At 43.2% G+C, this 17,045-nt stretch overlaps 1 protein-coding gene across 1 annotated transcript in view; it reads right to left on the minus strand.

The window, feature by feature from the left end:
* Positions 1-17,045, minus strand: part of HHIP (hedgehog interacting protein) — a 272,593-nt gene that overhangs the window by 64,353 nt on the left and 191,195 nt on the right. Inside the window, exons 7-10 of the mRNA XM_069631219.1 lie at positions 15,532-15,675; positions 11,088-11,209; positions 4,801-4,924; positions 2,781-2,911 (exon numbers count right to left, since the gene is read on the minus strand). Of these exons, the coding sequence (XP_069487320.1) occupies positions 2,781-2,911; positions 4,801-4,924; positions 11,088-11,209; positions 15,532-15,675 (521 nt within the window). The remainder of the gene's footprint in view (positions 1-2,780; positions 2,912-4,800; positions 4,925-11,087; positions 11,210-15,531; positions 15,676-17,045) is intronic.

Below are 17,045 nucleotides of genomic sequence, written 5' to 3' on the forward strand. Positions count from 1 at the left end.
CCTTGTAAAACGGATGGGCATAGTAACAGCGTCTGCTATTATCTCATCATATTTCTCAGCAGAGCCTCAGAAATGAAATCTCCTTTGAACCGGACACACATCGAAGATGAGAACACATACTGGCTATCGCCAGAGAGAATGCTTAAGTCATTAATGGTGCTATTTGATGTTGCCATTCTCGACCATATTTCTTTATTTTTAAAATAATTTGGGTGTAAACAAGGCATAATGAAATGCAACAGAGTGCTTTTACAAATTTAAGTCCAACACATGTAAGCATAACATGTAGACCTAACACACATGATCATTCTCTAGCAACATTCCAATCCTGAACACAGAGAAGAGATATCCCACCAGCGACTATGAGCTCAATCGAACACTGACCCAGAGCCAGGTATTCAATGTTTTTGTGAATGGCATGAGATTGGTTGTTTGCTGGATAATTGTGGGATGGAGCATGCCGAAGATTACCACACTCCCCGAGCCAGGCTTCAATGTTTCTGTGGATGTCATAAGATCTGCTTTTTGCTGGGTAATTGTGGGACGAAGCGTGCAGTCAATTAGCACACTCCCGGACAGTGGCAAATTTAGGCTTTCTGCTGCCCTAGGCCCAACTAAGTGCATGCGCTCCCCTCCTCAACTTTCCTCCACCTTTGCCAGACTCTACACCTTCACCAGATTCCACCCCTTCAACAGACTCTTCCCACCTTGGCCAAACTACACCCCTTTCCCCACGTTCTGTCCCCATTTTGGCTCCATAACATCATATGGATGTTTTTAAGGCTTTGTGGATTAGACAGCTATTGGCTCCACTCAAATAATTCAAGCCTGTTATCTTCTATGTAATGTTCGTTGGAAGAGTGTTATCAGATCTCTGCTGCCCACGTTTTGGAGGAAAGCAGTTTGTTCTACAGTTGAGTGCACCAGTGATACTCATTGAGGCCAATTGTCTACTTTCGAGTAGGTCTGAAATGAGTCTTTTAAAGGAAGTGATCAGAACATAAGCTGTCTGTCAACTGGACACAAGTGAGGGAAGTTTGCAACAAGGAATATTGGTTTCATTGCCGATATCTGGTTTCTCGCCAGTTGCCTGCTGTCACTCCATGAGAAACACTTAGACTGGTCTGTAATATGAATGTTTCAGGCAACATAACTACATTTCTACTTGTATCCTTTTCAAATGGCAAAGTTTACATATGAAATATAAGCAAGTGGTACAGTCCAATCTTTTGAATGAAAATAACCCCCCCTCCTTATCATGGTTGGAGCTCAGGTGTTAGAAGGGGCAAACTAGAAATAAGGCAAGCTACCACCTGCTGCAACCCATGTGCCTCCATCCCTTGGGTTGGAACACCATTAAAGATGGGAAAAAAATGACAACATTGAAAATAAACTACTATAAAGTGCTTGTCCTGTGGTACTCTGCCGCCCTAGGCCAGGGCCTAATTGGCGTTATTGTAAATACATCTCTGCTCCCGAAGCGAGGTCTTCAATGGGTTTTTTTTAATGGGATAATATCTGTTAGCTGGATAATTGTGGGACGGTTTGTGCAGCAGATTACCACACCTTCTGGAGCCAGGCATTCAATGTTTTTGTGAATGGCAGAAGATCTTTTTGCTGGATAAGTGTGGGACGGTGACTGCACCAGATTACCACACTGCCAAAAAAGGGATGTTGCAAGGTGGGAAGTCTCATTATATAGTAGGAGCATCTCCCATGGTAAAATGGTCATGTGCCTCTTGTTGTCTTGAGAAGAGTTTATCTGGCCAACTCAAGGCCATGCCAATGATAACTTTTTGTGTGAATGAAAGCTTAAGTATACTATATCCTGGTCAGACAGGCTCAAAGGACTCACCTTTGATTTTGTGGCTGCTACGGTCAGCATTGAGTCATCTGGGATTGCTGGTGCTGGCCTGGCTACCTTAGAGCGACAGCCATGTATCAGCTGCATTGGTTGGGATGGCGCCTAGCAGTACCATAGTAAGCACACAGGAGAAGTGTGTGAAATAGTTGAATTGATTGTTGAGTATAAAGCTTGGCCTGCCATCCAACCGTAACCCCTGAATATACCCAATTCAAGAATCAATAGATGTGGGTTTAGCTTCATTTAAGGCCTCGGGAGCATTGGGCAGCCGGCTATCACGCAATCCATACAGCTACCATTTGTTCCTGGGTTGCTGTATTTATTTGTCCTTGACTTTTGTTTCCGTTTCCATTTAACCATGAACCAAGGATCCCTCGTGCCACTGATCTGATTATGAGGACGTCTTTGATAAGAAAACCTAAATGCATGTTCTTGGGGCCGCTTCCTTCGTTCAGCCAATCCGCTATCAGAGAATGGAAGGACAATGCATTTACATTATGCTTTATGGTAAAAATCCTTTTTTTTGGCAAAAGAGGGCTAGCTTGGTGAGTTTCTTGACTGTGCAGCTAGTAGTTTTGACAAGTCTTACTAAACAAATATTCTTTAAACTGCACTAATTGCATCATATTTTAACAAAAACTGCCCCTCAATATTTGCGACTGTAGGCTACTTTTTCATTGGTGTCCGAGCCAATGTGATGCCCGTGTCCGACCCTACCCATACACATAGAAAAATAGAAAATAACCAACTGAAAAACACGAAACAAAGGCACAAGGGGGCCTTTGAACAAGTTTGAAAAACCAGACTTCAAAGAAAAACGTGGCCTCCAGTATGTTGCATTGTAAATTCCACAGACCAAAGGTAATCCAATGAAATCAAACAATGACATCTTCTAGGCAGCTCTTTTCTGATATACCTAATTCATCTTCCCCAAATCCCAGGATGTGACCGGAAAAGAAGCCTCTGCAGGAGCCACTGCTTCCAAGGCACAGCGGTTTCTCTTGCCACTGTCTGGTCACGGGGCTCTGGTTAAAAGTGAACAAGTAGCTGCAATCAAAAACAAGAATTACAATGAGCGACTAGAGTTTCTACTGGTATGAAAAACAGAGCAAACATAAATGAACTGTGTCGAGATGAAGAAGATACACATTGCTTACAAAGACATCATTTTAAAGAACTGCAAAAAAAATAGGATATTTTAGCACCCTGACGTTATATAATGTGTGATACCGCCTAAATAGCAGGTTGGCAGATGCCGTGCAATGAGATGTGGCAGGTGACGTATTTCTAAATGCATGTTGCCATCACCACGCCTTCTACATAAAGCTAACTGCAGTGAGGTGTTCATATGCCAGCACTTGAGACAGTATGCAATGATTACTCATAGGTGTCCGTAGGTAACATGGAAAAGATAATACCAGAGTTCTGGCAATAGTTCACAGCAAATTAATGTACTTATCTATGGACATTTCAGCTAGGAATCAGAAGCCGAGAGTCAATACTGTGACCTAAATTGATGGACACTCCCTTCCCCTGCACACCATTAATACTGAGAGTCAGTCAAAGTTGATAAAGCTTAGCAAGCTAAAGGCAGAACTTAATGGGAAGTAAATTCTGAATTCCAGATATAACATTTTTTATTTCATAACCACAACATTTAAACAATCTCAGCGTGTTTCATGTATTCCCTTCATGAGGAACACATTTTGAATATTAAGAATCTTTAGAGTGCTTCAAATATCTATGGAATAAGTGTGAGGACAATCAATTTCATCTGTTTCATGTGTTCACAAGTAGACAGTATTATAAAAGTATCCTCATATGGCATTCTGTTCCTATTTACATGGCCAACTCTGTTGGTTAATAAAATCCTCAAGATAATATCTCTTGGGGCAGTGGGTAAGGGCAAACCTCCCAATTCTGTCTGTGAACTCGCTCTTAAGTACGAGAGGTAAGTTGTGATTTTAGGCACACCTGAGTGGATAGCTTCCCATAGATCGGACTACAGTGTTGGAAAAGACAGAAACATTTTGAGGCACACAATCAGTGACAAGCAGGCCTATTTGCAGAATATTACAGCCAGCCCTACACATAAGGGGTGTATCGGCCACTTTTACTAAAATAGGCAAATACTTAAAAAAATAGAAATAGGAAGTAAGAATACTCCCAACAAAAAATAGGAAACAGACACGTAGGACCTTGTGCTCCTGCTTTCAGTCACACAGCTCCATGGATAGGCTTGAACCATTAGTGCACAAAGTACCACACGAAGAAACTACCATTATTACTGCCAGATTGGAAGAAGTAACACTGTGGGCCTCATTCCGACCCTGGCGTTAACCAAGGCGCTATTAGCGCCTTGGTTGACGCCGTTATCTCTCCGACTCCGCCATGGTGAATGGCGGAATTACCGCCCCATTCCAAGGTTAGCGGGGTCGGTAATTCCCCATTCACCATGGGCCCTTCCCCATTCCCATTTTTGCCCCATAGGGCTCAATGGGAATGGGGAAGGTGCTAATTACGGCACCGTAAATTACGGTGCCGTAATTAGCTCCAAGGTCCCTTTGCGGGTTGGTTTTTTAACGCCTGCAAAAAGCAGGTGTTAAGTTCCAACCCGCAAAGGGAACTCGGAATAGGGCGGTAAGGGTTTAACGGCACCGGTCTCGTTACCGGTGACCGTTAACCCTTACCGCCCGACTCGGAATGAGGCCCTGTGTCTTTTAATGTGTATGAATAACTAGGTGCAAAGGAATCATTATTAACAGTCTTTTTTGCCTTTCTAATGGTTCATAAGACACAGAAGGTAAAATGCATTTTCCAAGACCTAATGTCATTGTATGTTTTCATGTACACCAACATTTTGTAAATCGGACCCTCATGCACCGTGCTAAACAAGTTCCCGTGTGTATATATAAAGAGAGCGTTTCCAAACCTACCCATTGCGATCTCCAAATACATAGCTCCCGTACAGCCTCTCCGACTGGCAGCCTCTGTAGAGAAAGCCGCCCACCATGTTACTGCTGCTCAGCGGCTTGAACTCCAGCAGCGACGGCTCACTTTCTAGAAAGGAACTAGCACAGCGTTAGGTCAACACAATTTTACTCCAGAATCAAAAGCGCATACACTGCCAGAGAAGTGGGAGGGGCTGCAGAATGATTAACACAGAAATTGCCCAGGCTGGGGTTATCAGAAAAACGTTTGCCTCTATTCAACTTAAAAAAACATACATGCTCGCAGTGCCATGTGCAGTGTGCATTTAAGAATGGAAACATGTTCAACTTTGGAATAGTCCCCACAGGATTGCCTATTTAAACACAGACACTATGCTCATTATTTCAAAACCATTTCTATGCCATATATGTTAAGCAGCTGTTAATACACACAATATGTACCTCAACCTATCTATGAACTATAACCACGAGTGCACTGTTAAGCAGGCCCTGAATTACCGAAAAACCGTTGGAGAACAAATGCATTTTGCGTATGCTCAAATGGCATTTGCGAGAGCACAATTTAGCGGTAGTGCAATTGACTTTTGCACTAGTGCATCTGCAAAAGCTGTTTGTGTTGTGCATGCACAAAATGCACGTGTGCTCCTGCACGGTTTTGGTAATCAAACATCTGATGTGTAAATAAAGTGGAGAGCTTTACAAGGCATAGAAGAAGAGGTACGGGTGCCCCTCTGCGAGAACGAACATGGCCTAATTACCTGTTCTATGGGAAGGGGCCCACTTGAGAGTCCGCAGCCACATTTTAGCTCACTGTACCTTTCACAAAGGAGGAATATCCATTTGCATATCAGTCTTTGTCCCGCCCTCTTGAGCAGTCCAGCACCGAAATGCTAGGCAATCCTCCTTTGAACAAGAGTACCAACAGCAACCTCAGGCGCGTGTTTCGGCCTAGTTGGGCCTCATCAGTGAGGTGGAGCTGTGCCTCTCTGAGCACAGTGAGCAAGAGTCTACGTCTGGAAAACCGTAGGTAACATATAGTGACCAACCCTAAGTTCCTTAAACATAGAAAAATAGGTACGGGCGCCCTTAGGGTTATCCAGATGTGGACCGCCTGCTCACTGTGATCAGAGAGGCACAGCTCCACCTCACTGATGATGTTCGACAAGGCCGTAACACGTGTCTGGGGTTGCTGTTGGTATTCTTGTTCAAAGGAGGATTGCCTAGCATTTTGGTGTTGGTCTGCTCAATTGGGCAGGAAACCTTCCCATAGAACAGGACATTAAACCGTGTGCGTTCTCGCAGAGGGGTGCCCGTACCTCTTTTTCTATGTTTAAGGAACTTTGGGTTGGTCACCCTAAGTTACCTAGGGTTATCCAGTTGTGGACCCCTTGCTCACTGTGCTCAGAGAGGCACAGCTCCACCTCACTGATGAGGCCCGACAAGGCCGAAACATGTATCTGGGGTTGCTGTTGGTACTCTTGTTCAAAGGAGGATTGCTGGACTGCTCAAGTGGGCGGGACAAAGACTGATATGCAAATGGATATTCCTCCTTTGAGAATGGTACAGTGAGCTAAAATGTGGCTGCAAACTCTCAAGTGGGTACCGTCCATAAAACCCGGTCATTAGGCCGTGTTGGTTGTCGCAGAGGGCTCCCATACCACTTTTTCTAGCTTTAAAAAGCAGTTGGCTACAGCAGTTGGAGGAGTGGGGAGCAATGCAGCCTTCTTATTTGGGGGACTGGGAAGTGATATTCATCCCATAAATTAGAAGAGCTCTCCACAAAGTGCAGGGCTGCTGCATCAAGGGGGGCTCTTGATGGAGTTGGAGCGGTTTGTGTTTGCTGGAAAGACCAGATGCATAATTTAGGCCAGGGGTCTGCACATTTTGGCTCGCCTGATGTTTTAGGCTGCAACGCCCATCACCCCAAGGCAGTATATGCCATTGCAAGGGATCATGGGAGTAGTTGTTCAAAACTTCTGGAGAGCAGCAGGGTGTCGACCCCTGATGTATATACCTTTATTGGTAGCCTTGAAATGTTGTTTACTTTTAATGGGTAATCAGAGTGGGTCACTCTAAAACCGGGGTGGGGAGCAGGTTCCTTCTTTCAGGTCTACAATGTGCAGGCTCGCATCTTGCTGAACCAGGAGATGATGCTGGAGTTGGTACATGGGGAGGCCAATCCATGCAGCATTCACATCGAGTAGTCCGGCATACACCAAGGTGAGCATCACAGCTGTGCCTTGATGAGGGACATGCTTGGGTGGACTCGCCAAAACTCTGAGTTGAAGGAATGGTTTCTGGGACTCTCAGTGCTCAATCAGAGGGAACATAGCTGCACATGCAGAGGTAAAGCAGGAGAAATTCAGAATCAGAGTAGGTGGGGTGATGCTGAATTCACAGGATAAATGGGATTTGGTCTCCTGGGCCACACATCTATCCAATCACTGGCCTTAAGGACAGCTCGAGGTGGCAATGTAATGGGGAAGTTTCACATAATGAGTAGAGCAATCAAGGAGATCATAGATTGAATTTGGATTTCAAGGTGCCGAATGTTCATTGGGAAAGCACTGCTCACCCAGTAGCCCCTTTATTATTTGGTATCTCGTCTTCTGAGTGACACTTTGGGTCAATCAGAGGTATCCGCATCATGTCCAACACTTAGTATATCGGTAGCCAAGCACACACCTTCAGATGGGTACCAGAGGCGAAGGGAAGAGTTCCATGAACATTGGCTTAGGGTCAGCAGGTGTCTGCTGTGCAGCGGTTGCTGAAATCATTCATTAGATGCCTTGGCAGAGCCACCTCTGTATACATGCTCTTGTCTGCCTCTCTCCTTCCTATGCCTTAATCTCCTCCACCAAAGACAGCTGCCTTTTAATCTCTCTGTTTGGAGGCAATGGTGTTAAGAGCCATGATTTCATGTCTAAAAACCGAGGGGCTTGTTTGGAAGGCCTGCTCATCAGTAATAGACTAACCTGAGTCCCCTGAGGAGCAACAGGATGCTACTAAGGAGGCAGAGGAGATGCGACATAGGTGAGCCACCCATACCTTAAGGCTCATTTCAAAAAGAGAATCGGAGATGGCTGCCGTGAGCGTAAAAATAATTATCTGGTGAATATATAACCTCTATGTGTTAAATAACACCTTGAGGGGTAAAGCAAAATGTGGATAAAGGGAGATCTTTAGCATTTCAGCTTAATGATCCAGCTGTTTCAAGACCGGCATTGTGGAAGAGATGCTTCCCAACAAACTGAACCAGAAAGTGCAGGTGTAAGCAGTAAGGATCAAGTAAGATGGTTAAGAAATGTGTTCCCCCAGTGGTTAGATTAGTGTTGGCGTGCAAGACATCCTTTGAAAGATGCGGAAGACAGGGCAGGTAAAGTAGTGGAAATGGAAATATTGGCGGTATCCGAGGGTGAATGCTGGACCTTACATCCAGCAGAGGTAAGACAGTTTTCACATGTACTTTCGGAGAAACAGCCTGGAAGAAGCTATATCACTGGTGCTCATCTGGAAATTAAGAGATCGTGTAGAGTAAAATGGAGGCAATTCACTGGCGGAGAAAGTGTGAGGAATATATTGAAAGGAAGCAGTTAGGTATGCCAGCTATGTTTGTAGGGGGAGAAGCCACAAGAAAAAAATCAGTTTGTTGGCAGATTTACTTTGAGAAAATGATGTGACATCCATCTCACAATGGCAATGAGGCAGTCACTTCAGCAGTGGATAGAGCCAAGAGGCGACACAGACCTAGCAGAGTATACTGGCGGATAACGACGCCCAAGCCCAATACCAGATCCCACAGAAACTCAGTGAACACGTTGAGAAATGTTACATACGACTCCTGGAGTATCCCAGCTGGATGAACTGAGGCCATTTAGAAAGGAGCAGCGGAAACCCCACCAAGGCATGCCGATCCTTAACCAGGTGGGTTGACGGAGAGGAATGAGAACCCAAACATCAGCCATGTCAACCATGCGTATGGGTGAACGGCGCTCCACAATTCGGCATGAGCATGCCATCAACAGGCACCTTGAGCATCTTTCTCAGCGCTACAGTAAGAATGGACCCCAGACTAATGGGTTGGAGTAAGTATGGGGACAAGAGATGTCTCTGGGGCTCAAGTGGTCTACACTGTTCAAAGACCCATCAACAGGCAAGTCAGTGATGGGACAAATGTAGCACAAGTCATGTTGCTACAGGGGAGAGGTTTTTTAATAAAGGGAAAACATGCCTCTACTTAAGACTGCTAGTTCCATGCAGTAGCAGAGGGGATAAGTTGATTAAGGATGTGGGAATGCTGTACTTCGTATGAGATAATGGTTTCATAGAAGCAGGTGCGTACGGTGAGTGATGCAAGCAAAGACACTCCAGAACAGCATGGGTCTACAAATCAAAGCAGGGAAAGAAAGTTTGTGAGGTCGATCGAGAAGAAGGGTGAATACAATTAGAATTTTAACAGTGAAGTAAGCGTTACATTCACGAATCCCAATCAAAAGTATGGGAAATCTCATATGTGGGAAAATATTCATGCACTGTTCAGAAGTGCTCTTAAAGAGGAACCCCTACAGCTGATCTGAGATTCCCGAAGTAAGAAAGGGTTCAAATGCATAACGCTATGGTTAACAAGACATGTTTTATGATTCCTTGTCAACCATGGACTGCATCACAAAGAACAAAACTGAGAAAGGAAATGTGGATTCAAAATATGGCGTGAGAAGCACTTCAAAGTCTGTCAATAGCACCAGCAGAAGTCCCGTCACACCTGGTCCCTTTGTGAGTGGCCTAGCACGCTGTTGTTCCTAAATGTTATGTTAAGTGATCATTTGCACAGTGCCTAACTTCCATTGCCATGGCCTCAAAGCACTCTAGGTTGTCTCCGAGGAGGGCAGACCATAGTCTGGACATATAAGATAAACATTGCATTGCAGGAGAAGGGCATTATATGATACTTTACATTTGCATAATGGCACACAAGTGACCATTTTAGGAGTTAACTAGTGCTGAACGATATAATCAGGGGTGTGTGTTCAATGTGGCTCCTAACTTATTTGCTGTCAGCGAGTATGTGAGTGTTGGCATGAGAACTGTATTTGGCCTGGGGCTCAGTCAACTAATATGGGGACTCTGGACTAGAAGATGGAACGAACAGTGTGTATTTACACACATATCTGTGCTTAGAGCAACTAACTGCCATTGGCGGCTCTGCGATTGCAATGACATCACATGCACATAGAGACAACATTACATGCACATTACATTGCATGTGGGCATTGCTAACATTACATGTTAAATAATATGTTACATTTTCGATTGCACTGTGCAGATGGTGCACTAGCTACATGTGTTATGTAATAAGATTACCCTTAGATATTATGTAAAATAAGTCTCACTTATAATAAGTATGTATTGTGTGAATGTGTCTATACAGAAAAATAAGCCTTTTAGTGCCTGCAATACATGTAAGGTTATGCAATATGGATCATGTTTATCTTCTACTCTAGCCAAAAAGGTGGTGCAACAGCGCCTGATCAAACAAGACGGCGGTCTGAAAGCTGATGTACAAATAATGATGTTTACATAAGGCTGATGTTGAAGCCGAATACCTGGGTTCGTATGGAATGGACATTAAGCCCTCTAGAGGGACATCCTTTCGGCAAGGAACAGCGCCCTACAATACAAGCCACAAAGAAGCCGGCTTTGCAGCTATTCCTTCCTCTTGAACAGCTGTTGGACCGAGAGCCTTGGCCACAGTGCCATCTATCACCAGTAGACTCTGGCACGCGCTGCTGCAGGCAGCATATGTTTTTGTTCACCTGGTGGTACACTAAAAAACGTGTGGTTGTATAGCAATAACTAACAGTGTAAAGGAACCGCTTTACATAGGATTGGCCCAAGATCTCCTTGTGTCTGTGCAGCGTTTACTGTACAGTTAATAAAACACACATACAAACACAAAGACACACAGGCACCCTGTTAGCTGGTTTAGAGTCCCACCTCAGTGCACAGACACATAGACACATCAGCATGCAAGAGCATAAATGTGGCACCAACGCAACCCATCTCAAAAGGTCTGCATCTATTGGACGTAACCATTGCCACCACAATGTGCTGATTGTGCAACCCCCACCCCCTTTATCTTTACAGGCCCTAGTGGGTGGGACCACTACACCCGCATACACATTATTACCGCACACTCAAACCACGTGCCTTTACTTCCCATCAAAATGCACGTTGGCAAAATTAAATGAATTATTACAATTTAGAGAACTTACCATAGTCTTTGCCCCTTAATATCTGTATGATCCTCGCCGAGGACCTGTTCTTTGCATTTAGGTCTGAGCAGAGTATGGTCAAGTTAATATTTTCATCCCTGGGGTGACGGTCCACTGCACACCTGCACAACGGAAAGCAGAGGCTATGGTTCAGGGGAGGATGCTAACATCCCTGTGCTATTTTCACCACTTCCGGGGTCGAGCAAACCTTTCTACGCGGATCTGTTATTGGTGCTGCTCTAGTTTACGTTTCTATTAATCTCTATCCCGGTGATCAGCTTTGCATTTCCGCTGCTGGGTGGAATGCATTTTTCAACACTGAGTGGTTACACATTAATATGACCGAACAAATTAACCTAACAGATTACCACATTATTTTAATCGGCAAGTAAAAAAAAACAAAACATTATTTATTGGGCCATTTTGCAAAACAATACAATGTTCCCTCGGTCCACATGGTCATTTTCTGTGTATACTTTTGCATTACTTAGGCTCTTCAGGTAATGTTTCAAAATGAACACTGAGCAAAGACTTGATTTCTGAAATAAATGCTGTTTACACGAGCCATAATTTTTCCCTGCTCACATTGAGCAATGTATACAGTAAGGAAAGCAGGATCATAATTTACCTCATTATTTGCAAAAGAAATAACTGATGTTTTACATTTATTTTTACATCGCTCATCTTTAAAGAATGTGAACGTTTCCAATAAAAACAATGGGGGTCCTGGGCAGTGTTTCGACTCCTGTGGTCCTCGGCAATACACTCTCCCCTGAATACTGTACGGTGCGTGAACTCTATTTCATCAGCACGCATCTCGCGTCCACGGAGGCACAGTGTTCGTGAAAAAAGACATGTCAGTCTACTGACATAAACTATCAACATGCTGCATTAGATTACATTTCGGCTGCTCTGGGGCCTCGTTATGAGTGCGTGTATTGTATAAACACAATTCGAAGCCACAGTATTCTGCCTCGAAAGCTATGGGATTTAGTCTGGACGAAATTGAAATTGCACCCGCTACACTAGGTTCTTACCTACTATGTAGGCAATAACGTAGTCGAGTGGGGTGATGTAAAGCCTGCCGTTACGACTGCGTGTAAGACTTTTATGCAGGGCATCCATTACAGAAACTTTGAACCAGTGGGCAAACGGTACACTGTTGCAAAAATGCATATGCCATTTGGAACAGAGCAATATTTGCCCCAGAGATAATAAAGAAAGTTGCACAGGTGGAACGTTTCTGGAAGGAGGCCCCCTAGTGGCAGCAAGAAATTTATGGGTGATGACTTGTGTAAACTAACAAAAAACAACAAGAGGGCTAGTTAAGTAAATCATGTCCTTAATTTGCATGAGCAAAAGTGGCACTAATCTGCAAGAACTAACGCCCTCCTTTTTAACAGGAAGGACATATATTGCTCCCTTTATTTTCCATACGTGTTTAGGATTAATACTTAACAAAAGAAAGTCTACCACCACTGTAATGTACACCTCTCACAAATATCTTTAAACGTTCGCAAAACAGTTTAAAGCATTGCTTTGAACATAACTGGCAGTGGGATCAACATCATATGTCTCATGGCACCAGCAGCACAAACGCAGCATTCTGGGATCTCACTGTTCGGCGTGAAACATGATTGTTTTGTTTTGGACTACAGTTTACATCTGCCCTGGCCTATCCAGTTTATGGAGAAATTTGGAGGGCCTACGTTAGATGTGATCACTGTAGGTGTAAACATTTCCTTTTTTTTCCACTCCTGATTCCGACAGGATTCCCCTAATATTCCTCTGATAATGGCAATGAACTACACATACAGCAGCAATGAACTACCATGCCTGCGGTATTCCCCCGATAATCCGAATATGGTTTTTAAATTAAAAAATAATCTCAGTCCTCTCAGGCACTCACCAAGTGCCACCCTGTGTTTCCATGGTCTCCCCAATTCCATCAACTGCGTTTCCCTACCATGGATCTCTCATTACCCCGTTTCACAATTTTGTTTGTTTGACGCATTTTCTTTTCCAAATGCGTCTTCTGTTGTAGCCGCAGGAATCTCATGAGATTCCCCTGGTATTCTCCCGATAATCCCAAAATGTTCCAACTATAACTAGCTCCCTACACCAACCCCAACTTTACAGTTTCTCATAGTATCCTCGCCACGCTCCCCCCCACCTCTAGCCGGATGCAAATTCATCCCTTTCCCTCCTCTAAATAGCTTTTTTGAGCACTTTTCATTTTCGCATTGCCTGGCTTTACCCTGGTAATCGCTCGTATCGATGAAAATGACTTTTCATTTCTAAAAAGCCACTCTGCTGCAAAGCACCATGGGAGATATAGCTATATTTTTGGACGCAGGGGGTGCCCCCTCCCTGTCAAATATTTTAAAAACATCGACGGAATAACCCCAAACCTGTCCCAGATATTAAGTCATTGCTTCATGCCCTGAGTTGTTTCTTATTTGGTCTAAATTTGCCCAGCAGTTTTTGCGCTTCAATTTACCAAATTTTGACTTTTTCTCTATGGCAAAAGGAATAGAAGTAGGCCAAAAACAGAGTTTTTTTGCTTTCCTAATAGCTTGTTCATTTATAACCAATATTGCACAGATTTCCAGTCTGAGGGGGGCGGGTTGGGAGGGTGGCGTGACAAACCATTTGTTTGGGAAATATCAGCCATATCCGTCCTCCAAGTCAAAAGTTAATAGCAATAGAGTTTTGGGATTTCCTATCACTCAAGGCTGTAACCTTAACTATAGGGTGGCTATCGCCACCATATAATCTATATCTATCTCTATGTCTGTGTACATGTCTCCATCTATACCTTTATCTATGTACAACATCGTCTGATGCAGACAGCACTTAGGCAAATACTATCAGGACAGATCTATGTACACCAATAACATGACATGAAAACAGAGTGAAGTGGATCACAAACCACGTCAGCGCACAGATGTTGACATATCTGTGTGCACTTGTTACACCTTGATCGTCGTGGTGGTGCTCTAGCAAAAGCGAGTGGCAGCACCAAGGAGAATGTTTAAAAAGAAATAACGGCGGTGGAAAGAACACTTCCTCTGATCAGCAATTAAAAAAACATCAATGCCACCAACTCAGGCCGAAAAAGTTGAAATTACATTCACAAAAAATTGCTTTTGAAATAGGTGCTTTGCTTCCAAACCCTTCTAAGATTTGTAGCTGCATTTACTCATTAACAACACATCTTGCTCTTGCCTCTTACCTTAGTCCATGGCCCATCCAACCAACCTTCACAGCTCTTGGATTTGCAAACTCTTCATGCCATGCAACCTCCTTGTACTCGCTCTTCTCATTCCGTATTATTAAGAATTACTATTCTTCCTTCCTCACTTATGTGAACGTTACTACTGTCCAACTCGCCCCCCCCCTCCTTCAAGTCACACTTTCTCCCATATTGTATCCGCTTTTTTAGTCCCTCTTTATCCTGTAATCCCTCTCTCCCAAACCCTAGCAACTACCAACTCAATTACAAAACGTGCTGCTGCGCTGTGACGCAGCAACTTGTTTTATAGTAGAGCCCACATTCCTTTGAAAACACTTTCCAGATACAGCATGAGAATAGGAAGAGATGATTTTGGCAAATGTGTGCTCAATCCCATGCCGTGCAAATTGCTGCTTTAATGTGATATTCTGGATCTTTTTCTGGTACCCGAGATGTTTAGTTGTATGCATCTTCGAAAGGTATCAATCAGGCACAATACGTCCAATTCAAAGGGTTTGTGTGCATCATTTTCAGGTAACTGTCTGATTTTTCTAGTGCAAAACTTTCCCAATAAAAGACATCACTAGAAATGCAAAGGGCCCAAAGAGTTACAATTGGGTATGATTGGGAGCACTATCACACTTTTATCTCTAAACTGACTTCTTGATGACTTGAGCAAAGTTTCCTGTCCTTCCTCAGACTTTATTGAGACCAACGCACACACAAAACACAAGTCACCTAAACCTAACTGTTCACATACCAGGTATGTGCACCAGAAATCGAGCTGGATATTAACTGAGATTATGTTGTTTAAAGGCTTTCATATAAAATAGAATGTTAATCTATTCAATTGTTATTATTAGAGACATATACCCTCTTTCAAATGTGGATTCTAAAATAGACATCTGTTTGTACAACTTAAAAAAAAAACACCATTCACAATCATTTATAGAGACAAGACTATTTTATAATGCATTTACTCAAATCAAGGCGCATTATTGTGATCTGCTACCAGTAAAGCATTTATTCACAGGGGGAAGAGGCCAAACATTCCCTAATGAGTCAGCAAAATATCTTCCCAAAGCACCAGCTGTTTTTTTGTGGTCCTTCAATGACCATGTGCACCTTTTTTTATTTTGGATCTCTACATAGCAAGAGGCTGATGTTGCAAATAGTAGCTGAGTACACATCATTGATTAACATACCTACCTGCCTGGGTTATGAAGTCCATGAGCAAATATCTCTGGGGGCTGGTTGGTGCTGTTAAAGTGTGGGTTTGTCTTTGGAATGGAATAGGGCGCGTTGCACAAATTGGTGTCTACGTCAATTCTTAGAACAGAACCGGTAAAATCACTGAAAGGAAATAAGGATTTCACAATAGCATTGATTAGAGAATGGACAGAAGACAATCTGACAGTCTGTTTAACAAACAACAATATATATCTTGCTAAACAAGGAACATCAGACCAGGCAACATTACTCCCCTTCATAGCTTGTTTTCACAGGCTCTCTCTTGTTACGAACCGAGAAAAAGGACCAGGATATATTGCTTTCAAATGTGGCTATTAAATGACCGAAAGCATGGATGTCCATCAGGTTTATTCAGCCCCCCATGATAGCTGTGTGATACCCGAAGAGCTCTCACGCAAAAGTTCAACCTTTAAAAAAAGGGATCCCACGGTTGATCAAGAACATGAAGGGTGGATTCTAATAATTTGAAACGGGATATGCAGACATACATCTAGCTTGTCTTTACTCTCGATCTCATAATCTTTACTTTCCTAACTTATACAAACCAACTCTGTACCCTTAGGGAACTGAGGGGGTTGAAAATGTAGGCCCAAGGCAGACCATGATCAAAGTGACTAGCCAGAATCTCCTGGCCAAACCTTTGATCTGGAGTTTGGTCTCAGAGACTAAAGCCCACACGAATACTGCCTATTTGCACATGAACATCACAAAGATAAAGCAATCCTGAGATTATATTTCTTAATGAAGCCTGTCGCTAACCATCTGCCCATTTTTATGATCTGATTTTATGAACATAGTGTGAATTCTGGTTTGCTAATTGTATGCATAAGTACATTGTTTTAAAGCAGATTTTACCACACACCTAAGACCATACTATACTTTTTTTCTCAGCTAGAGGCACAAATAAATCCATTTGCCTATGCAAACTGTGGCAGTTGGAAATGGCATCTGCGAACACCCACAAATTGCTCACGCAGGGGGCCCAAAAAGAAGCCTAGATGTGCTGCGCGTAATTGGGCCATGCTGCAATTTGGACCCACACATTTTTTTTAATTGTAAAAATATATTAGTTTATCACAAACTTCATTTTACATCATATCATTATCTTCAATTTTCAATGAATTCAATTAACACCACATCCATCGTCTAGGAGAAGACAAGCCATCAGAAGAAAACATAAGGTTGAGCAGTTGCTACAACCCACAGAACTAACATGCCCAGAGGACTAACTTTCCCCTTGTTCAGTCAACTACTGAACATGTATACCTAAAGCTCCCACCCGATGTCATGCATGACCACCACAAGTCCATGTCACCATTTAGCGGGGCAAGATTCCTTAAAAACGGAGAGCTCTTTACTTTTAATGCTTCACATACTGCGCCTAGATGTTTGAGGGATTCCACTTCCATGGCGCAATATCGACACAGATTGTCACTAACATCTGGATGATGTTTTAAGAATCACAATTCCTT

This window comes from Ambystoma mexicanum, chromosome 6q (assembly GCF_040938575.1).
Source record: "Ambystoma mexicanum isolate Mex_15411 chromosome 6q, UKY_AmexF1_1, whole genome shotgun sequence".
Taxonomy (NCBI): domain Eukaryota; kingdom Metazoa; phylum Chordata; class Amphibia; order Caudata; family Ambystomatidae; genus Ambystoma; species Ambystoma mexicanum.